Source organism: Pseudorasbora parva, chromosome 5 (assembly GCF_024679245.1).
Source record: "Pseudorasbora parva isolate DD20220531a chromosome 5, ASM2467924v1, whole genome shotgun sequence".
NCBI lineage: Eukaryota > Metazoa > Chordata > Actinopteri > Cypriniformes > Gobionidae > Pseudorasbora > Pseudorasbora parva.
The window spans coordinates 10,884,347-10,909,687 of record NC_090176.1 but is presented as its reverse complement, the minus strand read 5'-3'; the positions used below and the strand labels follow the sequence as shown (position 1 = coordinate 10,909,687).

The 25,341-nt window shown below is 37.7% G+C and overlaps 2 protein-coding genes across 5 annotated transcripts in view; both read left to right on the top strand.

The window, feature by feature from the left end:
• Positions 1–25,341, top strand: part of LOC137075054 (gastrula zinc finger protein XlCGF57.1-like) — a 421,471-nt gene that overhangs the window by 250,648 nt on the left and 145,482 nt on the right. The gene's annotated exons all lie outside the window — the stretch shown is intronic.
• On the top strand, positions 227–12,965 carry LOC137075053 (uncharacterized). 3 transcript variants are annotated; one of them, XM_067443223.1, is made up of 6 exons: positions 227–279; positions 6,256–6,457; positions 6,589–7,568; positions 7,722–7,794; positions 9,526–9,691; positions 12,402–12,965. In XM_067443223.1, the coding sequence occupies exons 2-6, from the start codon at positions 6,259–6,261 to the stop codon at positions 12,520–12,522; spliced, it is 1,539 nt and encodes a 512-aa protein (XP_067299324.1). In that variant the 5' UTR covers positions 227–279; positions 6,256–6,258; the 3' UTR covers positions 12,523–12,965. The 3 variants fall into 3 exon arrangements, with proteins under 3 accessions (XP_067299324.1, XP_067299326.1, XP_067299325.1); XM_067443225.1 differs by lacking the exon at positions 227–279 and adding an exon at positions 820–836; XM_067443224.1 differs by lacking the exon at positions 227–279 and adding an exon at positions 1,503–1,578.

Here is a 25,341-nt window from a genome sequence, read left to right as displayed (position 1 = left end):
TACTGTAAAAATAGGGTTTTCAGCTGAGAAGGAAGGCGCCATCTTCAGGCTATTTTATGTAACTGGCTACTTTACATGTAAGTAACTGCTCTCTCTTCAAAAAAAAAAAGTATTGTAATCGTTGAGCCTATTTAAAATTATTTTATAACGTTACAACAGCGAAAAGTCGATACTTTAAGTCTAATATGCTCTCTTTGATCCATCTCTTCTCACAACAGCTCTCAGTTTGCAAGCGCTGACGACGCAGGAAGTACACTGACGATATCGGATGGAATTAAGGTAGGCTACGAGGTAAATATAATGTGCCTAGTTAAAACAAAATATGGCTTTCTAAGCAGTTATGGAATATCAATGCAACGTTAGGCTATGTGGTGTTAGAAAGCTGCATGGCTATAGCTAGCAAGTGTTTCATAGTGTTTGAAAATCCCTGACAAGCTGAAAGCAGCTGAAAAGGTTTAAACTATATTTTAAAGAAAGGTGCTTTTTCAGCCATTGGTATGAATTATGTTTTGTGACCAAGTTGTCCTACAGCTTGCAAATAGTTTTTTGAATGAATCTTTTTGTGCAATTCTTTTAAGTGAACGAAATCGAAATTTATGAAGTTTTTAGAAAGAGGGGAATAAATCTTGAAGTTTTTTTTTGGTGAACAAAATCAAAATCAAAATGATGGATGGTAATTCTCATCACTAGTTCAGGGCGGAATGAGCGGGATGTCTGATGAGTGTAGCTCGATCAGCATGCACTGTCATCCATTTTGCATTCCTGTGAACTGACTCATCACATCACACGTGGGAAATTGCACGAGAAAAATTGCTGAGATATTGTTTGCTTCAGAGGTAAAATTGAGTATTTCTGTCGTACATGCATTTTAAAAAATGTATTAAAAAATATTCTCCCCGCTGTTGAAGATAAAAAAACTCGTTCATCATCCATTTGATTAATTGTGAACTTCAATTCAAACGTTAACTTACACGTGCCACGAAAAGATAATTTCCGAGAGATCGACTGCAACGTAACTTGCACTTCATAGGTAAAAGACTTGTCTTTGTACTTTTATCATTTGAGTTTTAAAAATGTGTTTATTCTCCCCGTCGATCTTCTTCGTATAGCTAACGTTAACGTTACCTTATCTAGAAAAAAATTAGGGTTATCCATTTGCTTCCCGTGAATTTCGATTTAAAGACGACGCACGCCACGATAAGATCGTTTTTGGGATACTATCTGTAATGTCACTTCAAATATAGGCTACTTTTACATTTACTATAACCTCCTTTTTCTTTGGTATCTTTCTATTTATTTTATTCTGTTTTCCTCACCCTTTCAGTATGCTTTGTTTCATGAAATAATTTATAAAGTCTTAGGAGAGAGGTGAATAAATATTGAAAACATTTTTTGGTGAACGAAATACAAAATCTTTGATGAATCGTAATTCTCATCACTCAGGGCTATCGCGGAATGAGCGGGATGTCTGAGTATACCTCAGGCACCGTCATCCATTTTGCATTATTCCTGTGAACTGACTACGCAGCACACGAGAACAATTGCACGAGAAAACTTGCTGAGATATTTGCGTCAGAGGTAAAATTGAGTATTTCTGTCGTAGATTTGTTATATGCATTTAAAAAATGTATTAAAAGATATTCTCCCTGCCGTGGAACGGTGGAAGAAAAAAACACTCAGTTTTTCATCATCCATTAATTCCTGTGAACTTCTCAAAGACTACGCACGCCACTAAAAGATAATTTCCGAGAGACCGACTGTAACGTAACGTGCACTTCATAGGTAAAAGACTATTATTACGTCTTTTTACTTTTATTATTTGAATTTTTAAAATGTGTTTATTCTCCCCGTCGATCGTATAGCTAACGTTATCTGGAAAAAATCAGGGTCATCCATTAATTCCTGTGAATTTCGATTCAAAGACGACGCACGCCACGATAAGATAATTTCACCATTTCACCAGAGATATTATTCACCATTTTCTGTACTGTCACTTCAAATATAGCCTCCTTTTTCTTTGGTATCTTTTTATTTATTTAATTCTGTTTTCCTCACTCTTTCAGTTTGCTTTTTCATGAAATATAAATTTATAAAGTCTTGAGAGAGGTGAATAAATATTAAAAACATTTTTTGGTGAACGAAATACAAAATCTTTGATGAATCGTAATTCTCATCAGTAGTTCAGGGCTATCGCGGAATGAGCGGGATGTCTTGAGTGTAGCTTGACAGCATGCACCGTCATCCATTTTGCATTATTATTCCTGTGAACTGACTACGCAGCACACGAGAACAATTGCTGAGATATTGTTAACCTTGTTGACTAACTTTGCTTCAGAGGTAAAATTTAGTATTTCTGTTATTTGTGTTTAAAAATATATTAAAAAAATATTCTCCCCGCCGACTTTCGTATTTGGAAGAAGAAAAAAACTCAGTTGTTCATCATTTTGATTCCGGTGAACTTCAATTCAAAGACTATGGCGCACGCCAGGAAAAGATAATTTATGAGATATTGACTAACTTGCACTTCATAGATAAAATGGACTATTCCGTCTGTGTACTTTTATGATTTGAGTTTTAAAAATGTGTTTATTCTCCCCGTCGATCGTATAGCTAACGTTATCTGGAAAAAAGCAGGGTCATCCATTAATTCCTGTGAATTTCGATGAATTTCGAGACGACGCACGCCACGATGAGATCATTTCTGAGATATTCACCATTTTCTGTAATGTCACTTCAAATATAGGCTAACTTATTACATTTACTATAGCCTCCTTTTTCTTTGGTATCTTTCTTTTTTTATTCTGTTTTCCTCACCCTTTCAGTTTGCTTTTTTCATGAAATATACATTTATAAAGTACTAAGAGAGAGGTGAATAAATATTTGAAAAAAAATTGGTGAACGAAATAAGTTACAAAATCTTTGATTTATCGTAATTCTCATCACTATATCGCGGAATGAGCGGGATGTCTTGAGTGTAGCTCGTCAGCATGCACCGTCATCCATTTTGCATGATTCCTGTGAACTGACTACGCAGCACACGAGAAAATTTGCCGAGATATTGTTTACCTTGTTGACTAACTTTACTTAAGTTGCTTCAGAGGTAAAATTTGTTATTTCTGTCGTACATTTGTTATTTGCGTGTAAAAAATCTATATAAAAAATACTCTCCCCGCCGACTTTCTTATCTGGAAGAACAAAACATCAGTTCTGCATCCATTTTGAGTAATTCCTGTGAACTTCAATTCAAAGACTACTATAATTTGCTTGACTGTAACTTGCACCTCATAGATCAAATTAACTATTATTCAATTTTTTTACTTTTATTATTTGTGTTTTAAAAACAACAACCTTATCCCCATATAATATGTGATACAACTCAGTTGTTCAATATCCATTTTGATTAATTCTGTGAACATAATTTCTGAGATATTTTTTACCATTTTCTGTAACGCCTTTAACGCCTGCAACTTAATGTAAAGTTTTACTATACCCTTTTTCTTTGGTATCTTTCTATTTATTCTTTTTTTCCTCACCCTCTCAGTTTGCTATGTTTCACTGTAAATTCAGTCAGTGTGAGCATGTGTCTGAAACTGTTGTCCAGTTTATCCAGCACACAAAGCTCCACAGTAATACTCCAAATTACAGATATCAGTGTGGCATTTCTCAATGTACTCGCATGTACCATAAAGATAGCGTTCTGAAAGCACATATGTATAGAGATCATAGAGGATCGGGCCCATCTCTTAGCAAGCAATTTGACACTCCTTTCAAGTGTGTGGCTCAAGCTTGCGAAATTGTGTGTAACAGCTTAACTTCCCTCATTAAGCATTTAAAATCACACATAAGAGAAGGACTCGAAATTAAATGCCCATTCAGAGAGTGTAGTTCTAGCTTTACAGTCGAGTCTAGTTTAGCAGCTCATATTTCAAGGAAACACAAACATGTTGAAGATCTTGATTCTTTGGCCACTGTATCTGCTCCAACTGAGGAGTTATGCATTTCTAATCAATCTTGTTTAGAGACACCTGATGAAGAAATATTTGAATGTGAAGAGCCATTTGCTGTCAATGAAACATTGTTCCTGCAAAATATTACACTTCTGTACTTGAAATTGCAGGCAAAATTGTTGTTACCAGCAAGTACAATAACACAAATAATTGAGGACTTTCAGAATGCCCATGAAATTGGTCTGTCACATGCACTTAAGATCCTGAGTGAGAAACTGAAGGCACTCGAAATTTCAGAAGCTATTGTTAGCAACATCATTGAGGAAATGAATAGGGGTGATCTGCTGAGGCTTTATAACAGGGAGCTGTTGAATACAGACCATAAAAGAAAGTCTGTTTTTAAAAGTCATTTTGACTATGTTGAACCTGTGCCATTGTTTTTAGGCAATGATGAAAATGGCAAAGAGCGTTTTGCCCAGTATATACCTATAAAGGAAACATTGGCTGCACTGTTCAAAAGCACATCTATGCAAGAACAACATGCTTACACACGTTCTCAACCACCAACTCCTAAAAACGTTTTACGTGATGTTAAGGATGGTGAGGGATTTAAGAGTAATGTTTTAATGAACACAGCTTCTGATTCTCTTGGCCTCATTTTATATCAGGATGCCTTTGAGGTTGTAAACCCTCTTGGTTCAGGGAAGAAAAAACACAAGGTTTTAGCAGTCTACTCTGTACTCTGACTGATATTTTGCCACACAATAGATCCACTACAGATCACATGCAACTTGTGCTTCTTTGTAGGGAACTTGACTTCAAATACTTTGGTATAGACAAAGTTTTTGAGCCATTGATTAAGGATCTTAAATTTCTAGAGGAAACGGGTATTTCAATGCCCAATGGTAAAATTGTGAAAGGGACTCTTGTTGCCATTTCAGGAGATAATTTGGGATCCCATTGCATAGGGGGTTTTTTGGAAAACTTCAGTCGTGCAGATTATTTCTGCCGATATTGTGAGATAAACAGAACCACATTTGTGAATGAGCCAAACCTGTGTGGTACTGCAAGAACTGTGCAGTCATATAAAAGTCATGTGCAAGATCTAGACTGTGCTGCTGTTGGATCTGTATTTGGTATCAAAGGGGACTCTCCTTTTAACGAGCTTGCACATTTCCATGTTTGCCAGCCTGGGCTTCCACCATGTCTAGGGCACGATCTATTTGAGGGTGTTGTTTCTTATGACCTTGCTTTGTTTGTTGGTCGTTTAGTTGAGGAGAAGCATTTTACATACTTGCAATTGAATCGGTGCAAAAATCAGTTCAAATACAAAGGAAGTGATGCATATGACAAACCAGGAGACCTCTCCCCTGGAAGTGAGCGGCTAAGTGGAAATGCTGTTGAGAATTGGTGTTTTCTTAGGTTGCTACCTCTCTTGATTGGTGACAGGATTAAAGATCCATGTAGAAATGAGGTATGGCAACTGATTTTGCAACTGAGAGAGATAGTGGAACTTGTCTGTGCACCAGCGGTAACAACAGGGCAGGTTGCATATCTCAAAGTTTTAATCGAAGAATACATTTGCACCAGGCAAAAGCTTTTCCTTGATAATCCCTTACGACCTAAGCATCATTACATGTGTCATTACCCTGACCTTATACACCACTTTGGGCCACTAATTCGCCTCTGGACTTTGAGATTCGAAAGCAAGCACAGCTATTTTAAAAAGTGTGCCAGAAAACTGCACAATTTTAAAAATCTTTGCAAAACTCTTGCAGAGAGACACCAACTTCTGCAAGCTTACCTAGGTGCAGGCAGCATGTTCCCTCCAGTTGTACAGATACAAAAGGGTGTAGAATTCTATGTTGATGATTACAGTGACAGGATTAGAGAGGCAGTAGCCAGTTACAATTTTGATTCACAGTCTACGGTGGCATGTAATGAAATCACAGTGAAAGGCACATTGTACAGAAAGGGGATGTTTGTTTTGCTTGAAAATCATGATGGTGAACTTTATGCTGGAAGGATTATTCTGGTGGTTGTTGTACATGAGTCTGTGTACTTTGTTATAGAGAAACATACCTTTGCTAAGTTGAGAGACATTGGCGTCTATTGTGAATTAGGAGTAGCTCAAGATGATTATCTTTGTGTTAACCAAGAACATTTGCTTGACTACTATCCTCTTCCAATTTATGAGAAGTTTGACTTGCTACTAATTGCTCTTCATCATGCTTTTCCAGAGGTTTATTGAGCAATATGTCACAGATTCATTTGAGCTAAACAGACAACTTTACCTTTTTTGTTTCAGAAAATGGATCAAGGCATTAAGGATTTAGTGATCTCAATTTTACCAAGCCTCTCAGATGAAACAGTGGCATGTCTGTTGGAAGTTCTGGAGGAGCTGGGAGTCGAAAACAAGGAAGACCTTAAGCTGGTCGAAGAAAAAGACATTGAAAAATACTTGCGTCCAATACAGACCAGAAAATTGTTGGCTGCCTTTAAAAATGAAGGTAAATCTACATGATCACAATTGACAAACAAGCTGACTACAATGAGGGTTTAAAATGTAGTTATATGATTACTTTAGAATTTAATCTATGACAACTTTATGAAAGATGTAATTCTTGTCTTTTTCTTCCAGTAATTCAGTTAAACTTAGAGGCTGTCCCCACTCCCTCTTCATCTCATAACCCTTTGGGAAGCGCATGCAGTCCACCCTCACACTCCTCATGCACTGAAAGCTTTGTACCACATATTGGAAGGCCATGGCATGTGGACTTCAGAGTAAACTGGGAACAGATGCCTTCATCTGTTCAAAAATATTTGTCAAATCAGTCAAGGCCGCTCCCAGTAGACAGAAAAAACATAGTGCAAGCAGTGGTAGAACAGATCTTAGAACAAGATCCTAACCCTACTAGAGCAACATGCCACAGTATAGTTCGGGGCATCATTAGAGAGTTTCCTAAATGTTTTGCAGATATAGGCAAAACAGGAGACATTATTGGAGATGGCTGCCAGTCCCTTCTTCAACAAATTAAAACAAGGGTTGAGTACAAAAATAGAAACAACACTCTTGCACGACGACGGAGGGTGAGGAAGGCTTGCAGTGGAGGAGGGGCAACGGCAAGAGGCCCAGTGGATCAGTATGGATGCGTGAGATGGGCTCCTTCCGATCTACCCAGTGGCGAGACCGAGGCTACATTGGGTGAGATGAAAATGCGCCTGCACAGCATGTTTTCACAGGATGGCTTTGAAGGGGCAGAAAGAGCTGAGCCATTAATGGAGAAGACTTATATACTGCAACGTAGGTACCTCAAACAGGTACCTGCGCCACCCATTGAGAAAGTCATAGAAGAATGGCCCTTCCTGTGTTCACGAAGATGCCTTTACGCACACTTTAAGCTGCTCACAGATGTCTCAATCATCAGCAAGCTTAGAGAGGCCATCCACAGTAAAGGCAGCACAATTGTTAAGTTCTGCCAGGGACTCAGCCGTTATCCAGGGATTGCTGAAGTCCTGGCTAGTTATGACGTTGAAGCTTCAGACAAGGCCATGTGTGTTCTCCAGCTCCTAAGGACATACTTTAAAGAACCACAAGATGCCATCATGCTTGAAGCTGATGTAAGTTCCGTTTTGCAAACACTTATTCAGCTATTGGCAAAGTTTTCTTTTAAAGTACATTCAGTAAAGTTCTTGTTGAATATAAGTCAAAGGCAGTTTACTTTGCACCCCATTGCATCTATACAACATTTTCTGTAAAAACTTACTTTACAGCCATCTGCCACAGCCGCCGACATCCAAAGGATGACCAAAGGATTGCCGAACACACCTCGCCTGATTGTCCAAGGTAAAGCCTAACTTAAAGCCTTATAAAATCTGTTTGATTTTTGCACAAATTTCATTTTTTCTGTTTTAATTTTCATGGATATAATTTTAATCATAACTGCAGCCTTTGCCAAATCGTGTGCGGTTTTAGTTTGGCAGGGTCGCCGCTAGCTTAGCTTAGCATAATGAATGGAATCCTATGTTGTCAGCTTGCATGTCCCGAGTAAAAGTGATAAAAAAAACTTAAAAAAACACCTAATTACATCTTGTGGCCTTGCATATTCACAACGAGTACAAATAGCGGTACAGATTAAGACTAGGCGATTTCCTAGGAAGATATTGATTTGGGACTATATTATGGGGATCCACAGACGAAGCACTGCTACTTGGGCGCAGAGATATCACACCTCTCATCCTCCGGCTGTTGAGCGATCGCGATGTGTTGTGTGATATCTCTGCGCCCAAGTAGCAGTACTTTATCTGTGCATCCCCATAATATAGTCCCAAGTCAATATCTGCCTTGGAAATCGCCTATAATCTGCATCAATATTTGTACTCGTGAATACGAAGGCCTCAAGTAATTAGGTGTTTTTTTTTATATCACTTTTACTCGAGACATGCTAGCTGACAACATAGGATTCCATTCATTATGCTAAGCTAAGCTAGCGGCGACCCTGCCAAACTAAAACAATGCATGCACTGAGACAAAAATGCATTTGCCCACATATCTAAATGTAGGAAAGAGGTTGAATAAGCTCTATTTCTAAAAACGGTGGACTGTTCCTTTAATACAGAGGTCTTCAACCCTGCTCCTGAGGTAGTGCAAAGTTTATTTCCAACCTGCTTTAGCACAGCGGGTCCCCAGGAGCAGGGTTGAAGACCTCTGCATTATATTGTCTAGGAATTCTATTGGCAGTGAGGTACGTCTTGTTAAAGGAATAGTTCACCCAAAAATCTAAATTTGCTCTAATTTACTCCTCCACAGGTCATCCAAAATTTCAGAGTTTCTTTTTTCATCAAATTTTTTTTAATTTCAGGCCTCCACCTTTAACATTTAAAGAGATTTTTGACGGTCCAAAATGCATTAAAATATTCCTTACGACTCCAGTCGACAAATAAAAGTCTGAACTCAAACGATTGATAATTTTTTAAAAACAAAACTATTCGTATATAATTTTAACTACAAATCTTAATTTTCATCCAGCTGTGCAGTGCTCGTTCATGAGAAGGTTTTGCACAACTTGCGGTGGCAAAAGTCACGCCTGACATCAAGTAGCTAAAATCACAATTAAAACAGGAGCACTGTACAGAAGTTGAATGTTCTTTGCTGTAGATTTATATTATTATTTTTCAAAATTACACCTTCATGTGTTTATCCTGGATGACTATGCCTATGTGATGACGTCACGCATAATTTTTTACCAAGTCTCCTTGTACAATATGTTGTGCAATACCTCTAACGAGTACCTCGCACGCTGGACAGAAGTGTAGATTTGCAGTTAATACGAATTTAAGTGTTGTTTTGTTTTTAAAAATGATCAATGGTTTCGGTTCAAAAGACTTCTTGATGACTGGAGTCTTGTATGGGCTGAGGGTAAGTTAATTATCAGCAAAGATTCATTTTCAGGTGAAAATTTTTTTATAACAATGCATGTTTGTACAACATTAAAAGGCTTCACCATTTGTTCCTCTTGTTTTGTGAGTACAGGTATTACAGGTTCTACATAATGTTTGGTGCTTTTGTTTATTTCAGGTGATATGATTAAGCCTACTGCATGGATGCTGTCCATCGAAGGACAAGTTGTCATGGGGCCACACACAGACGTTATCACTGGTATTGCTTCGATGTTTTCCAGTTACTACTGTTTTAATCTTCAATATCCAGAAGAGTCTGCATGCACCCTTGAATTTATTCAAAGGTATTTATCTCATTTCATTGTTTCATTTGGGATTAAGACCTGTTTGATATGGTCTTCACTGAGGTCTGATCTCACCTTCTCAAAAAATTGAGAGACACTAACTGTGGCAAGATCTTTTATGGATGTAGTCTGTCTTAGTTGTTTCTATCTCCATGTAATCCGAGACATTTACATTTTACATTTACATTTAATCATTTAGCAGACGCTTTTATCCAAGGCGACTTACAAAAAAGGGTAGAGCAATAGAAGCAACGAAACAAACAAGGCCAACACAACAACCTGTAAGAGCTGTGAGACTGACTCTAGGTGAGATGAGATCTCTGTGTGGATCATACAGTCTGTAGTTGCGCTTTTCCACTGTACTGGCTCAGTTTGCTGAGTTTCTTTTCTTCATCAGAACAGAATTTAAGATTTTTAGGATTATATTTTAGGCCTCCAGGTAAAGTGAATGAAAGAGATTGTAGTCCATATTTTGACGGTCCAAAATATATATTTAGGCTGCATCAAAATAATCCACGCAACAAATAAAAGTCTTCTGAATTGAAACATTTACAATAACAAAGCAATACTTGTGTAGTTTTTAACTGCAAATGCTCACATCTGCCCTCGCTCTGTGATGTGCGCTTAGTCACGTGTAGGGTTGGGCATCGTTTTGATTTGAACGATTCCGATTCTTACTTTCGATTCCGGTTCTTTTCGATTCTCGATTCCGATTCTTTGAGGGGTGGAGTCAAAACATGTCACATCGATATTCAATGCTATTTTCAATACCACAGGGGGGAAAAACGCTGCATATACCGTCAATTAGACATTTTTTATATAATTATTTTTTTGTCTGTCTTTTGAAAGTCTAGGCAATCAAAAAGTTCTTCTGAAGAGATCACTTTATATGATAAAGTATTTAAGCTTTTTCTCCTATATAAACATTGATCAATTACTATTAAAATTCTCTGGCAAATATTTGTTAACTCTATGTATTTTTTACAACGGGGTAATTGTGTTGCAATAGCTTACACACAGCTCAAGAAAGCTTGATTTCGAATGGTAAATTGAATTAAAAAAGATGACTAAACAGTAATTAAATAAGAACAAAAAAATATATTACAAAAAATAAATAAAATATAATAAAATATATAAATGAAATAGACTGCTTTATTTTTTCAGGTAGGTCTAACATTCAGGTAAGAAACTGAATAAAAAAATGCAAAGTGGCTAATTAAATTTAAAATAACATTGGATAATGTTTTTTGCAAAAAATTAAATAGTTTCATATAAAACCATTAAAGTTACACACGTTGATCAGTCAAGAGCAGTGTGATCGTTTGTCTTTTTGTAGTTTGGCTTTGAATAACAAATGAGTGCGGTCCCTTTAAGAACTGCCTCACTCATGGATCCTGAACACTGTTCCTGTTACTCATCCTTCATTTCTTCCTGAATTGTTTACGACTGTGTTTACATGAATACTCTTCAAAATGTGCACTGAGAATTTGGTTGATTGTATTTGACCAATAATAAGATGGAAAAAGAAGCAAATATTTGCACTTGTATGTCAGAGGGGGCTTTATTACGGTATGTGTGTGTGTGCGCTTCAGATGTGAGCTTGAAATCTGAGGGATTCGTAGAATTATGTGCAATCCCGCGCAAAATTCAGACCGATCACACACTAACACTTACACGCTGAGGAAAAGTCCAGCAGAACGCGAGTCCGTCGTGTTCAGAGGGTTAACCGGGCTGAGTGAAAATATGCGGCTGCGCGTCAACTCGCTGTCGGTCAGAGAGGAGAGGAGGGCGCAGGGGATCGATACTGTAGAAACTGAGCAGGCTATCGTCTTTTCAGATATTTCAGTATCGATATTTTTGACAACACTAGTTGCACTGTGCCGACCCAGGCTTTTTAAAAGTGAAATAAATCCATACTTCAGAGCGCCGTTTACCGGGCTTCCATGGCTAAAAGAACAAGCGGGCGCACAAGCACCGTAAATCAGGTGGCCATGGTAACCAAAACTTGCGCATTTGGAACCGATGATCGGAACCGAAAACAAATTTTCTAAACGATTCCAATGGAATCGTTATTTTTTAAACGGTTCCAAGTTGGAACCGGTTCTCGATGCCCAACCCTAGTCACGTGTCATGTAATCAAGTTCCTGTTTACAAGAGGAGCGCTGTACAAAAGCGGAATTGTCTTTGGTGTCCAGGGTTCCCGCGGGGTCTTAAAAAGTCTTAAAAAGTCTAAAATTCAGAAAGTTAAATTTAAGGCCTTAAAAAGTCTTAAAAACGCCCAGATTTTCATCCTAGGTCTTAAATTTAATTTACCAAAGTCTTAAAACTTTTACTTCCGTTCAGAAACAAAACCTTTTAGTTTTCTTTACCCGACTGCTTCATGCATTTTTACTCCTTACACTTTTCCTTACACGTTAGGTTGTCTGTACTAGTTTTGTGTTGGGAATATGGATGCCAAGTTCTGTCATCTGTCATAAGTATTTTGATATCAGTTTTTGAGTTTATTTAATGTTTCTATAACTGAATCAATAAAAATAGAATGTTTGAGAGTTTTCTGATATCATTTATAATGCCTTTAGTAATGCGTTGTGTTGGTCTTAAATTTAACTTACTGAAACCTGCAAGAACCCTGGGTGTCTATTTGTATTAATTTTGTTCAAAATGGTCCCTACGTTTTCTCAGACTTTGAAAACTTTTTTTCTTGTTTTAGGTGCTTCCTGGGCATCAACCCTGATACAGGATCTAAATCCAAAAAGAAGCAGGGAGGCATCAATCAGCAAGTTTGTTCTCTGCTGCGAAAACTTGTTGATTTTGAATGGATGGCAACATAAGCAGATTTTGTGTTGTGTATGTACTCGCATGAAACCTGTGTGTTGAGGCTCGTGTTGCTACTAATTGTTTCTGTTCTGCCCTGCTGTTTTCGATTGGTTTTATTTTCTTCTTTTTTTTTCATTGTTGGCTCTCTCCATTTTCACCTGCCATATCGCCACTGAATATGTTGGACTGCCCTTCTGGTTGAGACCTTGACTTCTACCTGGCTATGGTTTTGGATTTTCCCTCTGGCTGTGTTTATTGGACTGATTTCTCATTGCCGGCTCCAGCCCACTGTCACACTTAAAGGGTTAGTTCACCGAAAAATAAAAATTCTGTCAGTAATTAGCCTCATGTGGTTGGACACCCGTTAGACCTCCGTTCATCTTCAGACACAGATGAAGATATTAGTGTTGATATCCGATGGCTCAGAAAGGCCTTCATTGACACCAATGTCATTTCCTCTCTCAAGACCCATAAAGGCACTAAAGACGTCTTTACAAAGCCCATCTCACTACAGCGGCTCTACAATCATTTATGAAGACACCAGAAGAGTTTTTTGCGCCAAAAAAACGAAATAACAGTTCGAAACTTTGTTTTGAAATCGGCCCATCACTATATAAGTCGTTATTTAGTTTTTTGCACATAAAAACTATTCTGGTCTCTTCGTCAATGATAGTAGAGCCGCTGTAGTGAGATGGGCTTTGTAACGACGTCTTTAGTGCCTTTATGGGTCTTGAGAGAGGAAATGACATTGGTGTCAAAGAAGGCCTTTCTGAGCCATCAGATTTCAACACTAATATCATCTGTGTGTGAAGATGAACGGAGGTCTTACGGGTGTCAAAGAAGATTAGGGTAAGTAATTAATGACAATGAGATTTTTCATTTTTGGGTGAACTAACCCTTTAATCTGCCTCATCCTTCTGGGTTTGCCAGAATTTATAAATAATTTTTCCAAGCTTTCTGGCTTGTGGTTATGTAAATGAATAAACATTGTTCTTTCTTGGGTCCTTACCCATTACCTGACACCTGTGCACATTTATATAGTGCCAGTTAAGTTAGACTTTGGCATGAAGTCCTAACATTTTAATGCAACATGTTTGTTTGATATTGTTGTACCAATTGTAAAAATAAATAAACTGTGGAAAGTATTTTTTGATCTTTCTTTTTTTACTACTAGTCTGTCATATTGCATTACTGTATTTAATTGTAAGTTTACAGTTAATTACTGGCTACTAGCTGCATAAATTTTTACAGCTGAAAAATAAATGACTGTACAATTTACAGCTGATAACTGTATTTATACAGTTATCTACTGTGAAATAACAGTAATAATGTGATACCCTTAACTGTGGAATCACTGTATACAACTGTCATTTTACTGTAATTTACATTAAAAAAATTACTGTAAATTACTGTGAAAGTAATGCAATTAGTAGCCAGTAATTTACTGTAAAATCACAGCAGAATTTTTTACAGTGTAGCTAGCCATTTAGCAAATCTATTTTCACAAGTTTTTTTTTTTTCTTTTCTTATAATGAGGAAACCATTAGTCGGGCATGCACTTCGTTGCACTAACATGTAAATCATGTGAGTCTAATGGCAAATAAAGCATCAATTATAACATTTTAGCAAAAACATGATCATTAATTATGAGCCTCTCAGACTCATAACTTACCTGGACAGTGGTTTGAGCGCAATGAGAGATCACAGAAGAAATCACCCAATGGCAACGCTGACTGGCTCCGTCTCCATAGCAGCGGATGATAAGGCTCATGGGTAATGCTGGCGTCCACTAATTAATTACATTAAAACTTATTTATTTTAATCTAATTAATATCCAAAACGAATCCCCGTTCTTACAATCGAAGAAGAAACAATAAACAAATATGGTCATAACGGTTGATGATAAGGCTCATGAGTACTATAAGATTTAACAAACCAAGCCGATGAAAAAACGGCAACATTAAAATAGCAACATTTAGAAGCAAAAAACAAAACAAACAAACAGGATAAAATCTCCTGAATGAATGTTGAGTAATGTAGCGCTTAAATTTTAAAAATGAATAAGAAATGAGAAAAAAAAACCTGAAAAAAAACAGCGTCTGTGCTATGCAGAACGAAAAACGTGGAGTATGCACGAATTGTACATCCAATTGAAATACTTTAAATTAAAAATCGTGCGTAGTGACACTCGTGTCCGTGAACACGAATCAATAGATTAAATTTCGTGATTATGTCACGAACTGACGTGAGACTGGGTTGCACCATCATGTCATTCCATTTTCGAAACTTAAAGGGTTAGTTCACCCAAAAATGAAATGTATGTCATTAACTCCTCTCCCTAATGTCGTTTCCCACCCGTAAGACCTCGGTTCATCTTCACACACAGTTTAAGATATTTTATATTTAGTCTGAGAGCGTATACAAGTGTATGCACACTATACTGTCAATGTCCAGAAAAGGAATAAAAACATCATCAGAGTAGTCCATATGTACCATCAGTTAATTAGAATCTCTGGAAACATCGGAAATACATTTTGGTCCAAAAATAACAAAAACTACGACTTTATTCAGCATTGTCTTCTCCTCTGGGTTTGTTTTCAAAACCTCAAATAAAGCTTCAAACGGTTATGAATCAGCGTATTGATTAATGATTTGGATCGCGTGTCAAACTGCTTTATTTGAGGTTTGAAAACAAATGCGGAAGAGAAGACTAAATGTATTTGGGATGCTTCAAGAGATTCTAATTAACTAATTAACCCACTGATGTCACATATGGACTACTTTGATGATGTTTTTATTCCCTTTCTGGACATGGACAGTATAGTGTGCATACACTTGCATACGCTCTCGGACTAAGTATAAACTATCTTGAACTGTGTGTGAAGATGAACAAGTAACGGTTTTCTTTTTTTCTTTTATTAGGAGTGCAAAACTTACAACAGAGTAAACACAGAACACAACACAACAGAGTAAACACAGAACACAAAAAAAGAAAAGAAAAGAAAAAAGTAATAGTAATAGTAACAGCAATAAAACAAAAATAAGCAGAACTGACAAATAATAGTAGAAGTATTTAAATAGTAATAGCATGTATATATATATATATATATTTATATATATATATATATATATATATATATATATATATATATATATATATATATATATATATATATAAAAAAGTCAATATTTATATATAAAAATATTGATGCTAAAAATGGTGATCAGTTGTGCTGACGGCAATAGTAATAGCAATAATAGATAATATTAATAATAATAATGATAATAATAACAGTAGTGGTAAATAAAATAAAAAAACAGCAGTAATAGTTACAGCAATAAAACAAATATAAGCAGAACTGACAAATAATAATAGAAGTATTTAAATAGTAATAGCATGTATATTAATAATGATGATAATTTTAAACAATTGTCAATATTTATATATAACAATAATGATGCTAAAGATGGTGATCAGTTGTGCTGACGGCAATAGTAATATCAATAATATATAACATTAATAATAATGATAATGATAACAGTAGTGGTATAATGAGTAACGGTAACAAGTAACGGTTTTCTAATTTCAACATTTTAATTCAAATTTGTGAATATTGTTATTAAACATGGACCATTGTTTTAAAGGTGCACTATGCAGCTTGCCGTCCACTGGAGGGCACCTATTCATAACAAATGCCTAGTTTGATGACGCAAAGTGTGAGCGTAGCATCTTGGGAGATATGGTCTTCACCTCACAGCCGGTGGAAAATAGGATTCGGGCAGAAATCACGTTCATGCATGCGGTTATTAACGTTACTGTAGTGTAAAGCAGAGCAGGACCGAGTGTTATGGACCTGAGCACAGCTGCTGGAGCGATTGTTAATAGATACCGGGACTTTTATTATGACGGGACGGGACACAGTCGCCGGGCGCCTGCACAGATCCGCTCTTCCGGTTATGATTTTGAGGTAATGCCGCTCTGTTTATCATATTAGATACATTTAAGTGTGTTTAAAACGATGTTATGACGTTACTCCGTGCGTTCACTTGTTCACACTGCTAAGAGTAAAGCGCTCCTGCCAAATAAAAGCCGAAACCGAGGGTAGCGCAGATATGACGCGATTGACAGGCGACTCCCTCAAATGCAATGCTACGTCCCTGTCCTCAGTTAAAATAGCAATTTTCTCACAATTTACAAATAGTTGGAAACATCTGGGATATTGTAGGTACTCAACTGAACAAAATATATAACACTGGCCTAGTGGTTATTGGATATTTTACTGCAAAAATACTACATAGTGCACCTTTAATTAAATGGCTTCTTTCTGTTATTTTAGGCTCAGTTTGTAAATATAAGAAACTAGTTTAGACACGAAATGGAGTCTTGACGCAGAAGCCCCGCCCACAGCACAGAACAGGAACTTGGAACTCTGGAATTCCATCAATATTGTGACATCACAGTAGCAGGTATTAAAGTGCTTATGCTTTGCTCAAGCCTTCTCTTGCTGTTCGTTGCTGATTTTAGTGTTTCTTGTGTTTCTCACTCAACTCGAGCTTTATTCACAACAATTTGGTAGCATTTCATGCCAATATTACTCAACTTTTTTCTGTACACGACTTCAGTCATCACAGATAAATACAACCCGTTGATCTTGCTGCAGATCTTGCGGTCTACGCTAGCTAGCCTAGTTGAAACGTCAAAATGGTGCTATTGACTGCAATAGGGCTATATGCATATTTCCAGAGGGGAAGGAAAGAGGCCAAAGACAGCCACTCAGGTCAAGATGACCACGAGGACCAGAGCGAGGATGTTCGACCTGTGGAGAGTAATGATGGTAAATCAGATGCTATGACAATACGTTACTCTTTTGATCAGTGGAGTCTGCGCTGGCTATACGCTTATTTTTATGTTTAAAGGTGTTTTGAGGACAGTCAAAAATGTACAGGCACAGGCAAAGTTCAGTTTTGTCGTGTCCGTAATGTGTCACAATACAACATACAGTACATATATGCACAATCACAAATGTACTACAAAATTCAGACTTAATATACTCAACACATGATACAGGACATTACACACAATCTTTAAGTTTGTATCTTCATGACTTAATGCATTTACACAGAAATTAAAATGCTTTACCTCACTGTATGTTGCCTAACAAGGTGAATGTGCGCATTAATATTACTTACATTCATGATGTTTATTGTTTGCACACATTGACTGACAACTGAAAAACTGGAAAGAATGTGTCCAGTGTGAATTCCCCCGAAAAGTCTCTTCATATTTTTACAGCAAGCGTAGATGCAGTAATGTGAGTATTTTATTAATAATGTTGGTGTGATTGCCCTCTGTAGGTAAGCAGGGTTGCCAACTTTTAAGTTTAGGTTGGAGTGAGATTTTTTGAGGGCCGGGGGGGGGGGGGGGGGGGGGGGGGGGGGGGGGGTAATGCTTTTGATTTTGATTCAGTATCAGTTTATATCTAGTATATATACTGTACATAATAATATGTTTGTTTTGGCACTAGTTTAAACATTTCTTGGGTCAAATTATATGTGCCATTCCTTAATATTCACTTGTGAGTGCTTATATAAGTATCATTATTCATTAAAAAGATTAGGATGCAAGTTATTTAAGTTTTGAAATTTCACATTTAAAGAAATCTAGTGTTTGATCATCATATCTAAATATTTATTAGAATGCAAAGACTGCAATATATTTTTGAGCAACTAGATTAGATACATGTATATTTATTAAAGAGCCATAAGGCACCTAATGGCATTACAAATAAACATTAATATTTTTTAGCCACAAAATGACTCTAATTTGCCTCTTTGAATTGGAATTCTCTATTTTAATATAAATTACTACACTAATTGTAATATAAATTTTAGAAGAAATACAAATATTAGAAGAAAAATATTTTAAGTGGTCATTTATTGACAATAATTGTTGCACAAATAGTATTTAGTACCAAAAGATCTCCTCAAAATATTCAATAAATATAATTTAATGAGTATGAGTGACCTTTTAGTAAGGAATACCTGAGGGCTAAATACAAGAATAACATTAATGTTAACAATGTTGAATCTCTATCACTCTCCATAAAAAAACGATCCTGTAAACATGGCTGACTTAATAATCAATAAACACTAACACTATGCTGTACTGTTTACCAAAACTTGCAGCAAACATCTATATGGTGAAACTGTTGTGTATCCGCTTAAGCCATTTAAATTCATTGGCACAGCGCTAGAAGTATTGGGCGCTCATGGGCCACGTGACCAGCGCGCACCGCAGGGAGACGAGAGCATGCAACTCCGCTTTTCAACGCCTCTGGCTTTAACATTATGCCACATTAGCGCCAAAACGCTATTTATTGTTTGAATTTCATTAAAACACATTTAAAAAAATTAAAGCTTATAGCTTTGTTTAATATCAAAAGCAGGTTTGGCAATTTGGCGTGAGATTGAGTTGGGCGGAGTGAGAGCGTGAGACAGAGCCTGAAAGCGTGAGAATCACGCCAGATGCGTGAGAGTTGGCAACCCTGGGTAAGTCGTCTTCTCAGGACAGCAGCGGACCTCCTCAAGTCTTCCACATTTCAGAGGAACCCGTCACTGCTGACCCTCGAGGCGACCAGGACTGGATTGACAACACCTTCAATGTTTTCAAACGTGCCATGACAAAATTAAATGCCGACTCCTTCCAAACCCCTGTCCATGTTGCTCCTGACATGAGTGTGGACGTCACCCGAGCTTCAGATGGTAAATGAGAACATTAAAGGTGCACTATGTAGCATTTTTGCAGTGAAATATTCAAAAACCACTAGCCGCCTGTCAATTGTGAAATATCTGCGTTACTCTCGGTTTCCGGTTTTATTCTGAAGCGCTTTACTCTTAGCAGCATGAACAAGAGTCACAGCAGCCGCTGAGCGAACGCACAGAGTAACATCAGAACATAATTTTAAACACACTTAAATGTGTCTAATATGAAAAACAGAGCTGTGTTAGCTTATTCTCATTACCGGTACAAGCGGAAATGACGCCGGCAACTGGGGCATAATAAAAGTCCCGCTGCTCGCGAGGCGTGTGTTGTGTTCAATCGCTCCAGCGGCCTTGCTCAGCTCCTCAACACTCGCTCCTGCTTCACACTACAGTAACGTTAATAATCGCATCCATATACATGATTTCTGCCTATTTTCCTTCATTTGCAAACAAAAAGTTTAAGGTCCTATTTTCCACCGGCTGTGAAGTGAAGACCAAATGTCCCAAGATGCTGCGCTCAAATTTGGCATTATGAAACTACGCCTTTGTTTTGAATAGGCGAACTCTAGTGGACGAAGTTGCTTAGTGCACCTTTAACATTATGTTATGAGAATGTATTACCTCAGTATGTTTGTTTCCTAACAAGGTGAATATGCACATAAAAATTACTTGCAGTAATATGAGTGTTTTATTAATAATGTTGGTGTGATTGCCCTCTGTAGGTCAGTCTCAGGACAGCAGCGGACCTCCTCAAGTCTTCCACATTTCAGAGGAACCCGTCACTGCTGACCCTCGAGGCGACCAGGACTGGATTGACAACACCTTCCAAGTTTTCAAGCGTGCCATGACAAAATTAAATGCCGACTCCTTCCAAACCCCTGTCCATGTTGCTCCTGACATGAGTGTGGACGTCACCCCAGCTTCAGACAGTCTAGCAAAGGATAAGAGAACAATTATGGGTCAGTTTGCTAAGAAACGCTAACATAACCCAACACACATGCACTCTTTAATCAGCAGGTTAATGGGTTATACTTTAAATTCATGCTTTCTTTAAGCGTAGTTGATAACATGGAAATTAACTTTTTTTTAACTTGTGTGTTTCCGATCTAACTTTTTCTTTATCTGAAGTTTTAGATCAAGTAAGTGACCTTTCTTCTTTTAACAGACATCGGTTCCTGCAGATATGAAATGGGCACTGCATTGGGTGAAGGAGGCTTTGGGACGGTTTATGCAGCGACACGTTTGAAGGATGGCCTTCAGGTATTCATTTTCATTACTTACCATATCTATCTAGATGATTATTTGTGTCTTGTATTACACACTTATATTCTCTATTTAGTGCACTTCACATGTCAGACCTGTTTAAATAGACAGACGTGCTTTGCATGTTTACAATTAAATTCATGGACATGTAAATGTTTGTTCAGGTGTAATGATTGTAATTTGTGAACTCTGAACACATGTATTATAAATAATTCAAACGCGAAACCATTTTCTGTTAATTTTTCATCAGGTGGCGGTGAAATTTGCCTCCAATCGGGAAGCAAGATATGCCAGGATTGTAAGACGGCTGTGCTCTCTCTGCTTTACCTCTCAGTCACTGTTTTCAGTTTTATACATCTCATGTTAAGATTAATCACAGACTATAAATGATAAATATATTATAACAACTGTCTTTCTTCTAGAGCGGTTATTCCAGACCCATCCCACTGGAAGTGGCTCTGCAAATGTTTGCCAATCGAGGGCCCAGTGTTCCTAACATCATCCAGCTCTTGGACTGGCAGGACGAGCCTGACCGATACCTTATGGTGCTGGAGCGGCCCATGCCCTGTCAGACCTTGGATGAGTTTTTATCAAGCTACACGGGCACCAAATATGAAGATTCGGTACGCATTATTATGCGGCAGGCCACATTTGCGGCTCAGGCCTGCTGCCAGCGGGGAGTTTTACATCGGGATATCAAGCTGGAAAACCTGCTGATTAACCCAGACACCTTCGAGGTCAAATTAATTGACTTTGGATGTGGAGAATTCCTCAACAGCGCGGGTTACAGCTCCTTTTCTGGTATGTATAATTCCTTAAAGCTGCGAGGTGTGCCTCAAACTCTGGTGCCGATTGTGAGCCGTTCGCACAGGACTCTGAGCGAGTCGAGCTCTCATGAAGCCTCAGGGAATGGGATCCACTGTTAGCATCAAATCCTTTCTTGCATGATGATGGATTTCTAGTCCAAATGTTGAGTTAACGGAAATGTGAAAATGTTTTCCTCCAGGCACAAAAGAGTACTGCCCCCCTGAGTTCTGGATGAGCGGCCACTATCATGGGGAACCTGCGACGGTTTGGTCACTCGGCGTACTCTTGTTCATTATGCGGTGCAGGAATTTTCCGAGGAGGCGAGACCTGGAGGAGATAGATCAGAACATCTGGACCAGAAATGGCTTGTCACAAGGTGAGATCCTCATTTAATTCTTGATCTTATTGGACAGATCAAAACAACAATGCAGGAAAAGGAACATCTGAGCCCAGTGGCTTAATAAATGATGACTTTGATGATATTTGTGAAGTTTAAGCTAATAATCAGACGTCTCTCCCTTCGTTCTCCACAGAATGCTGCGATTTGATTCGCTGTTGTCTGCAGGTCTACCCAAAGAAGAGGATTGAACTGGAGAAAGTCGGTCTCCACAACTGGTTTAAGGTTTTCATTACATTTGGCTTTATTTACGCTAGTTTTCAATATGTGCTGCAAACCTCATTTAGTCACATGACACCTTTCAGTGCTGCTTTTCACTCATGCTTTTATATTTCCATTTCTTTTAACTTTATATATGTTGCCTCTTTTTATTCATATCTCTATATTGTTTGTGTACTGTATTGAAACAATAACCTGATTTCTGTTTATGTTTCAAATTACAGACTATAAGTAATAAGGAGGGAAAACAGGAAAATAGAGGCGGGGTCGTGGCAGCAGCATGCGTTCCCACTTTCCTCCTGGACCTCTGAAGGACCAGCTTGGCTGCTCAATTTAAAACCACTGAAAGAAAAGGGTTTTAAAGATCCAGCAAATACACGCACACACACACACACACACACACACACACACACACACACACACACACACACACACACACACACACACACACACACACACACATTTTATAGAAAAACTTTTCGAAGAAATGTTTTGTACAAAGTTAAAAAAAAAGTTAAATTATTTTATTTTCATTCATAAATTGTTTATTATACGTTATTATATGTTTTGAGGAGGTATCATGTGACATAAAACAAGAACTAACCCTCCCCTGAACTTTACCTTATCCGATATTTTACCAATACATCAAATGTGAAGTGTCAGTTTTTTACTGTAAATTATACAATGACTAGTTATTTTTCATGTCAAAAATCTGTACATTTAAATGTACATTATTCACTGTATATAGTACGTAAACTGTCAACCAGTTTACAGTTGTTTACTGTTAAAATCTCTCTATTAGTGTTACTCGATCTTAGCGCTGTGTTTGATACTATCGCTCACAGCATTCTGAATAGACTAGAAAAGTATGTTAGCATTAGTAGAATTGCATTGGCATGGTTTAAATCGTACTTATCTAACCGCTATCAGTTTGAAGCAGTAAATGAAGAGATGTCACACCAATCACAAGTTCAGTATGGAGTACCGCAAGGCTCAGTGTTAGGACCGCTGCTCTTCACCCTGTATATGCTACAGCTATAGGAGATATCATTAGGAAGCATGGCGTTAAGTTTTCATTGTTATGCTGACGATACTCAGCTCTATATTTCTTTACACCCTGAAGAAACTTACCAATTCACAAGATTAACGGAATGCATAGCTAATATAAAAAATTGGATGAATAGTAATTTCCTGCAACTTAATTCAGAATTTTTTTACATTTTTAATTATTGGACAAAAAAACTCCACAAGTAGTTGTAACGACCCTGAGTGTTTCTCTCTACCCATTGGTGGCAGACTGTGGGAGTTACTGAGTCACACCCTCTTCTTAATTGATAATTTGTAGATTAGGGTATTTAAGTGCTCTTCGTTTTCATTTGAGTTAGCACTCTCTGTGGGATAGTTTCTCACGGGAGTGGCTCTTTGCTTTTCATTTAGTTTCTTTCTTGTACCTTTCTTATATCATGTAGCTTTAATATTTTGTTTATATCTTTGTTTCTTTAGTTCCCTAGACTTATGTTTGTTATTTGTAATTATTGTTATATTTGTTAATACCAATAAATATATTTACTTTGATTAAACGTTGGTGTTTGATCCCTCTTTTATGTTGCGACTTAAATCGAGCTGGTCGTAACATAAAATTGGAGGCTCGTCCTGAATTGCTGCATGTGTAAGTAAGTGTATATTGTTTTAGTGTTCACTTGTGTAAATGAGAAGACTTCAGTTATTTAGAGTGTCCTCAGCTGGGTTTACAATCCTTCCATCGAGGCACTGTTTGTTATTTTGTTTGTTGTTTTGCCTTTCTTATTTTTGAAGGTTATTCTGGGCGGAGGTTTTAAATCTCTGTCGGGGGTACGCTTCGGGCTTTTGGTTTAAATGTACCAATTGTCTTGAGTTTAGCGTTTAAATGCTGCCTCGAGTCCGGTACACCTTTGAAGATCAGGTAGGTTTAGTTAGTTTTGTTTCTAGTTAGGAACTGAAGTCTCTCATTTTCGTTTAAGGTGACACTTTGTTGCTTTTCATGTCCGTGTTGTTTGTTTATGCCTGCTAAGAGTATGAAGATGTGAGAACGATTCGTGGTAAGTTTTCATCTATCTTGTAACTAGGCGGGTTTACAACAGGAGCGTGTTATGCTGTGACGATCCCTGGTGAAGTGGCTTATGGGATTTGTAGTCTAAACGCTGTAGTTTATAGTGGTGTCAGTCACGCATGCGTGTGTTTTGGTGTTGTTTAGCATCAGTCTAACTCCCGTTTAAGCAAAAATGTCTTCGGTAGTCGAAGATTTCTTTGTGTTTCCTTCAGAAGTATTACTGGAGAGATGCACAAAGGAGGAGTTGTTACAGATTGCTGAGCGTTTTGATGTGGAGTTGACCAGTAACGATAAAAAGCTTAAAGAAACTCTGACGAACACTGTGAAATGCGCACTTTTTGAACGTGGTGTTTTAGAGGTAAGAGCTCAAGTTACTGATCCTGAAGAGTCTTTGTCTCCTTTTCATGATACTGACAGAAATATAAAGTTTAGCGAAATGTCTTTACAAGAAAAGCAGTTATGTGTTGATGCTGATAAGCTTCGTGCCGAGCGAGATGCTTGTGCTTTGAAAGAGAGAGAGTTTGAGAGAGATGTTGAAGTAAAGAAATTACAACAGCAGTTTGAGATGCGAAAGTTGGAGTTAGAGTTTGAGAGAGAGAAGGATGAAAGGCAGTTTCAGTTGAGGAAACTTGAGTTGGAGCTGAAGGCAAAACCAGTTGAAACTCCACTCTCCGCGCCATTGACTGAACCAGTCTCGACTTCATCTGTGTTTGATGTTTTTAGAAACATTAGGATGGTACCGCCGTTTTCTGAGAGGGAGGTAGAGAAATATTTTTCTCATTTTGAACGTGTTGCAGAGTCGTTAAAATGGCCCCGAGAATTTTGGACGTTATTGTTGCAATGTGTTTTAACCGGGCGAGCACAGGAAGTGTACTCGGCGATGACTGTTGAACAAAGCGGTGATTATGATACTGTTAAATCTGCAATATTGCAAGCATATGAATTAGCACCTGAGGCATATCGTCAGAGATTTAGAAGTTTTTTAAAACCTGAGACATGCACTTATCTTGAATTTGCCAGAGAAAAAGAAAACATGTTTGATCGTTGGTGCACCTCAATGAAAGTAAACCCAAAGGAACAGCTTAGAGAGCTGCTTCTTTTGGAAGAGTTTAAACAATGTGTACCGAATGCAGTTGCTATGTATTTAAATGAGCATAAAGTGAACAAACTGTCAGACGCTGCTCTCATGGCCGATGAATTTGTTCTTACTCACCGAAGTTCGATTAGCCATTTAAATGAATTGCATAGACCTAAGACGAGTGTTCAGGGAAAGAGCAAAGCGGCTGTTGTACGACA

Coding starts and splice junctions, on each gene's coding strand:
- LOC137075053 (XM_067443223.1), top strand. CDS start 6,259: ATGGATCAAGGCATTAAGGATTTAGTGATCTCAATTTTACCAAGCCTC. Junction 6,458..6,588: donor GGCTGCCTTTAAAAATGAAG/GTAAATCTACAT, acceptor TTTTTCTTCCAG/TAATTCAGTTAAACTTAGAG. Junction 9,692..12,401: donor ACCCTTGAATTTATTCAAAG/GTATTTATCTCA, acceptor TTCTTGTTTTAG/GTGCTTCCTGGGCATCAACC.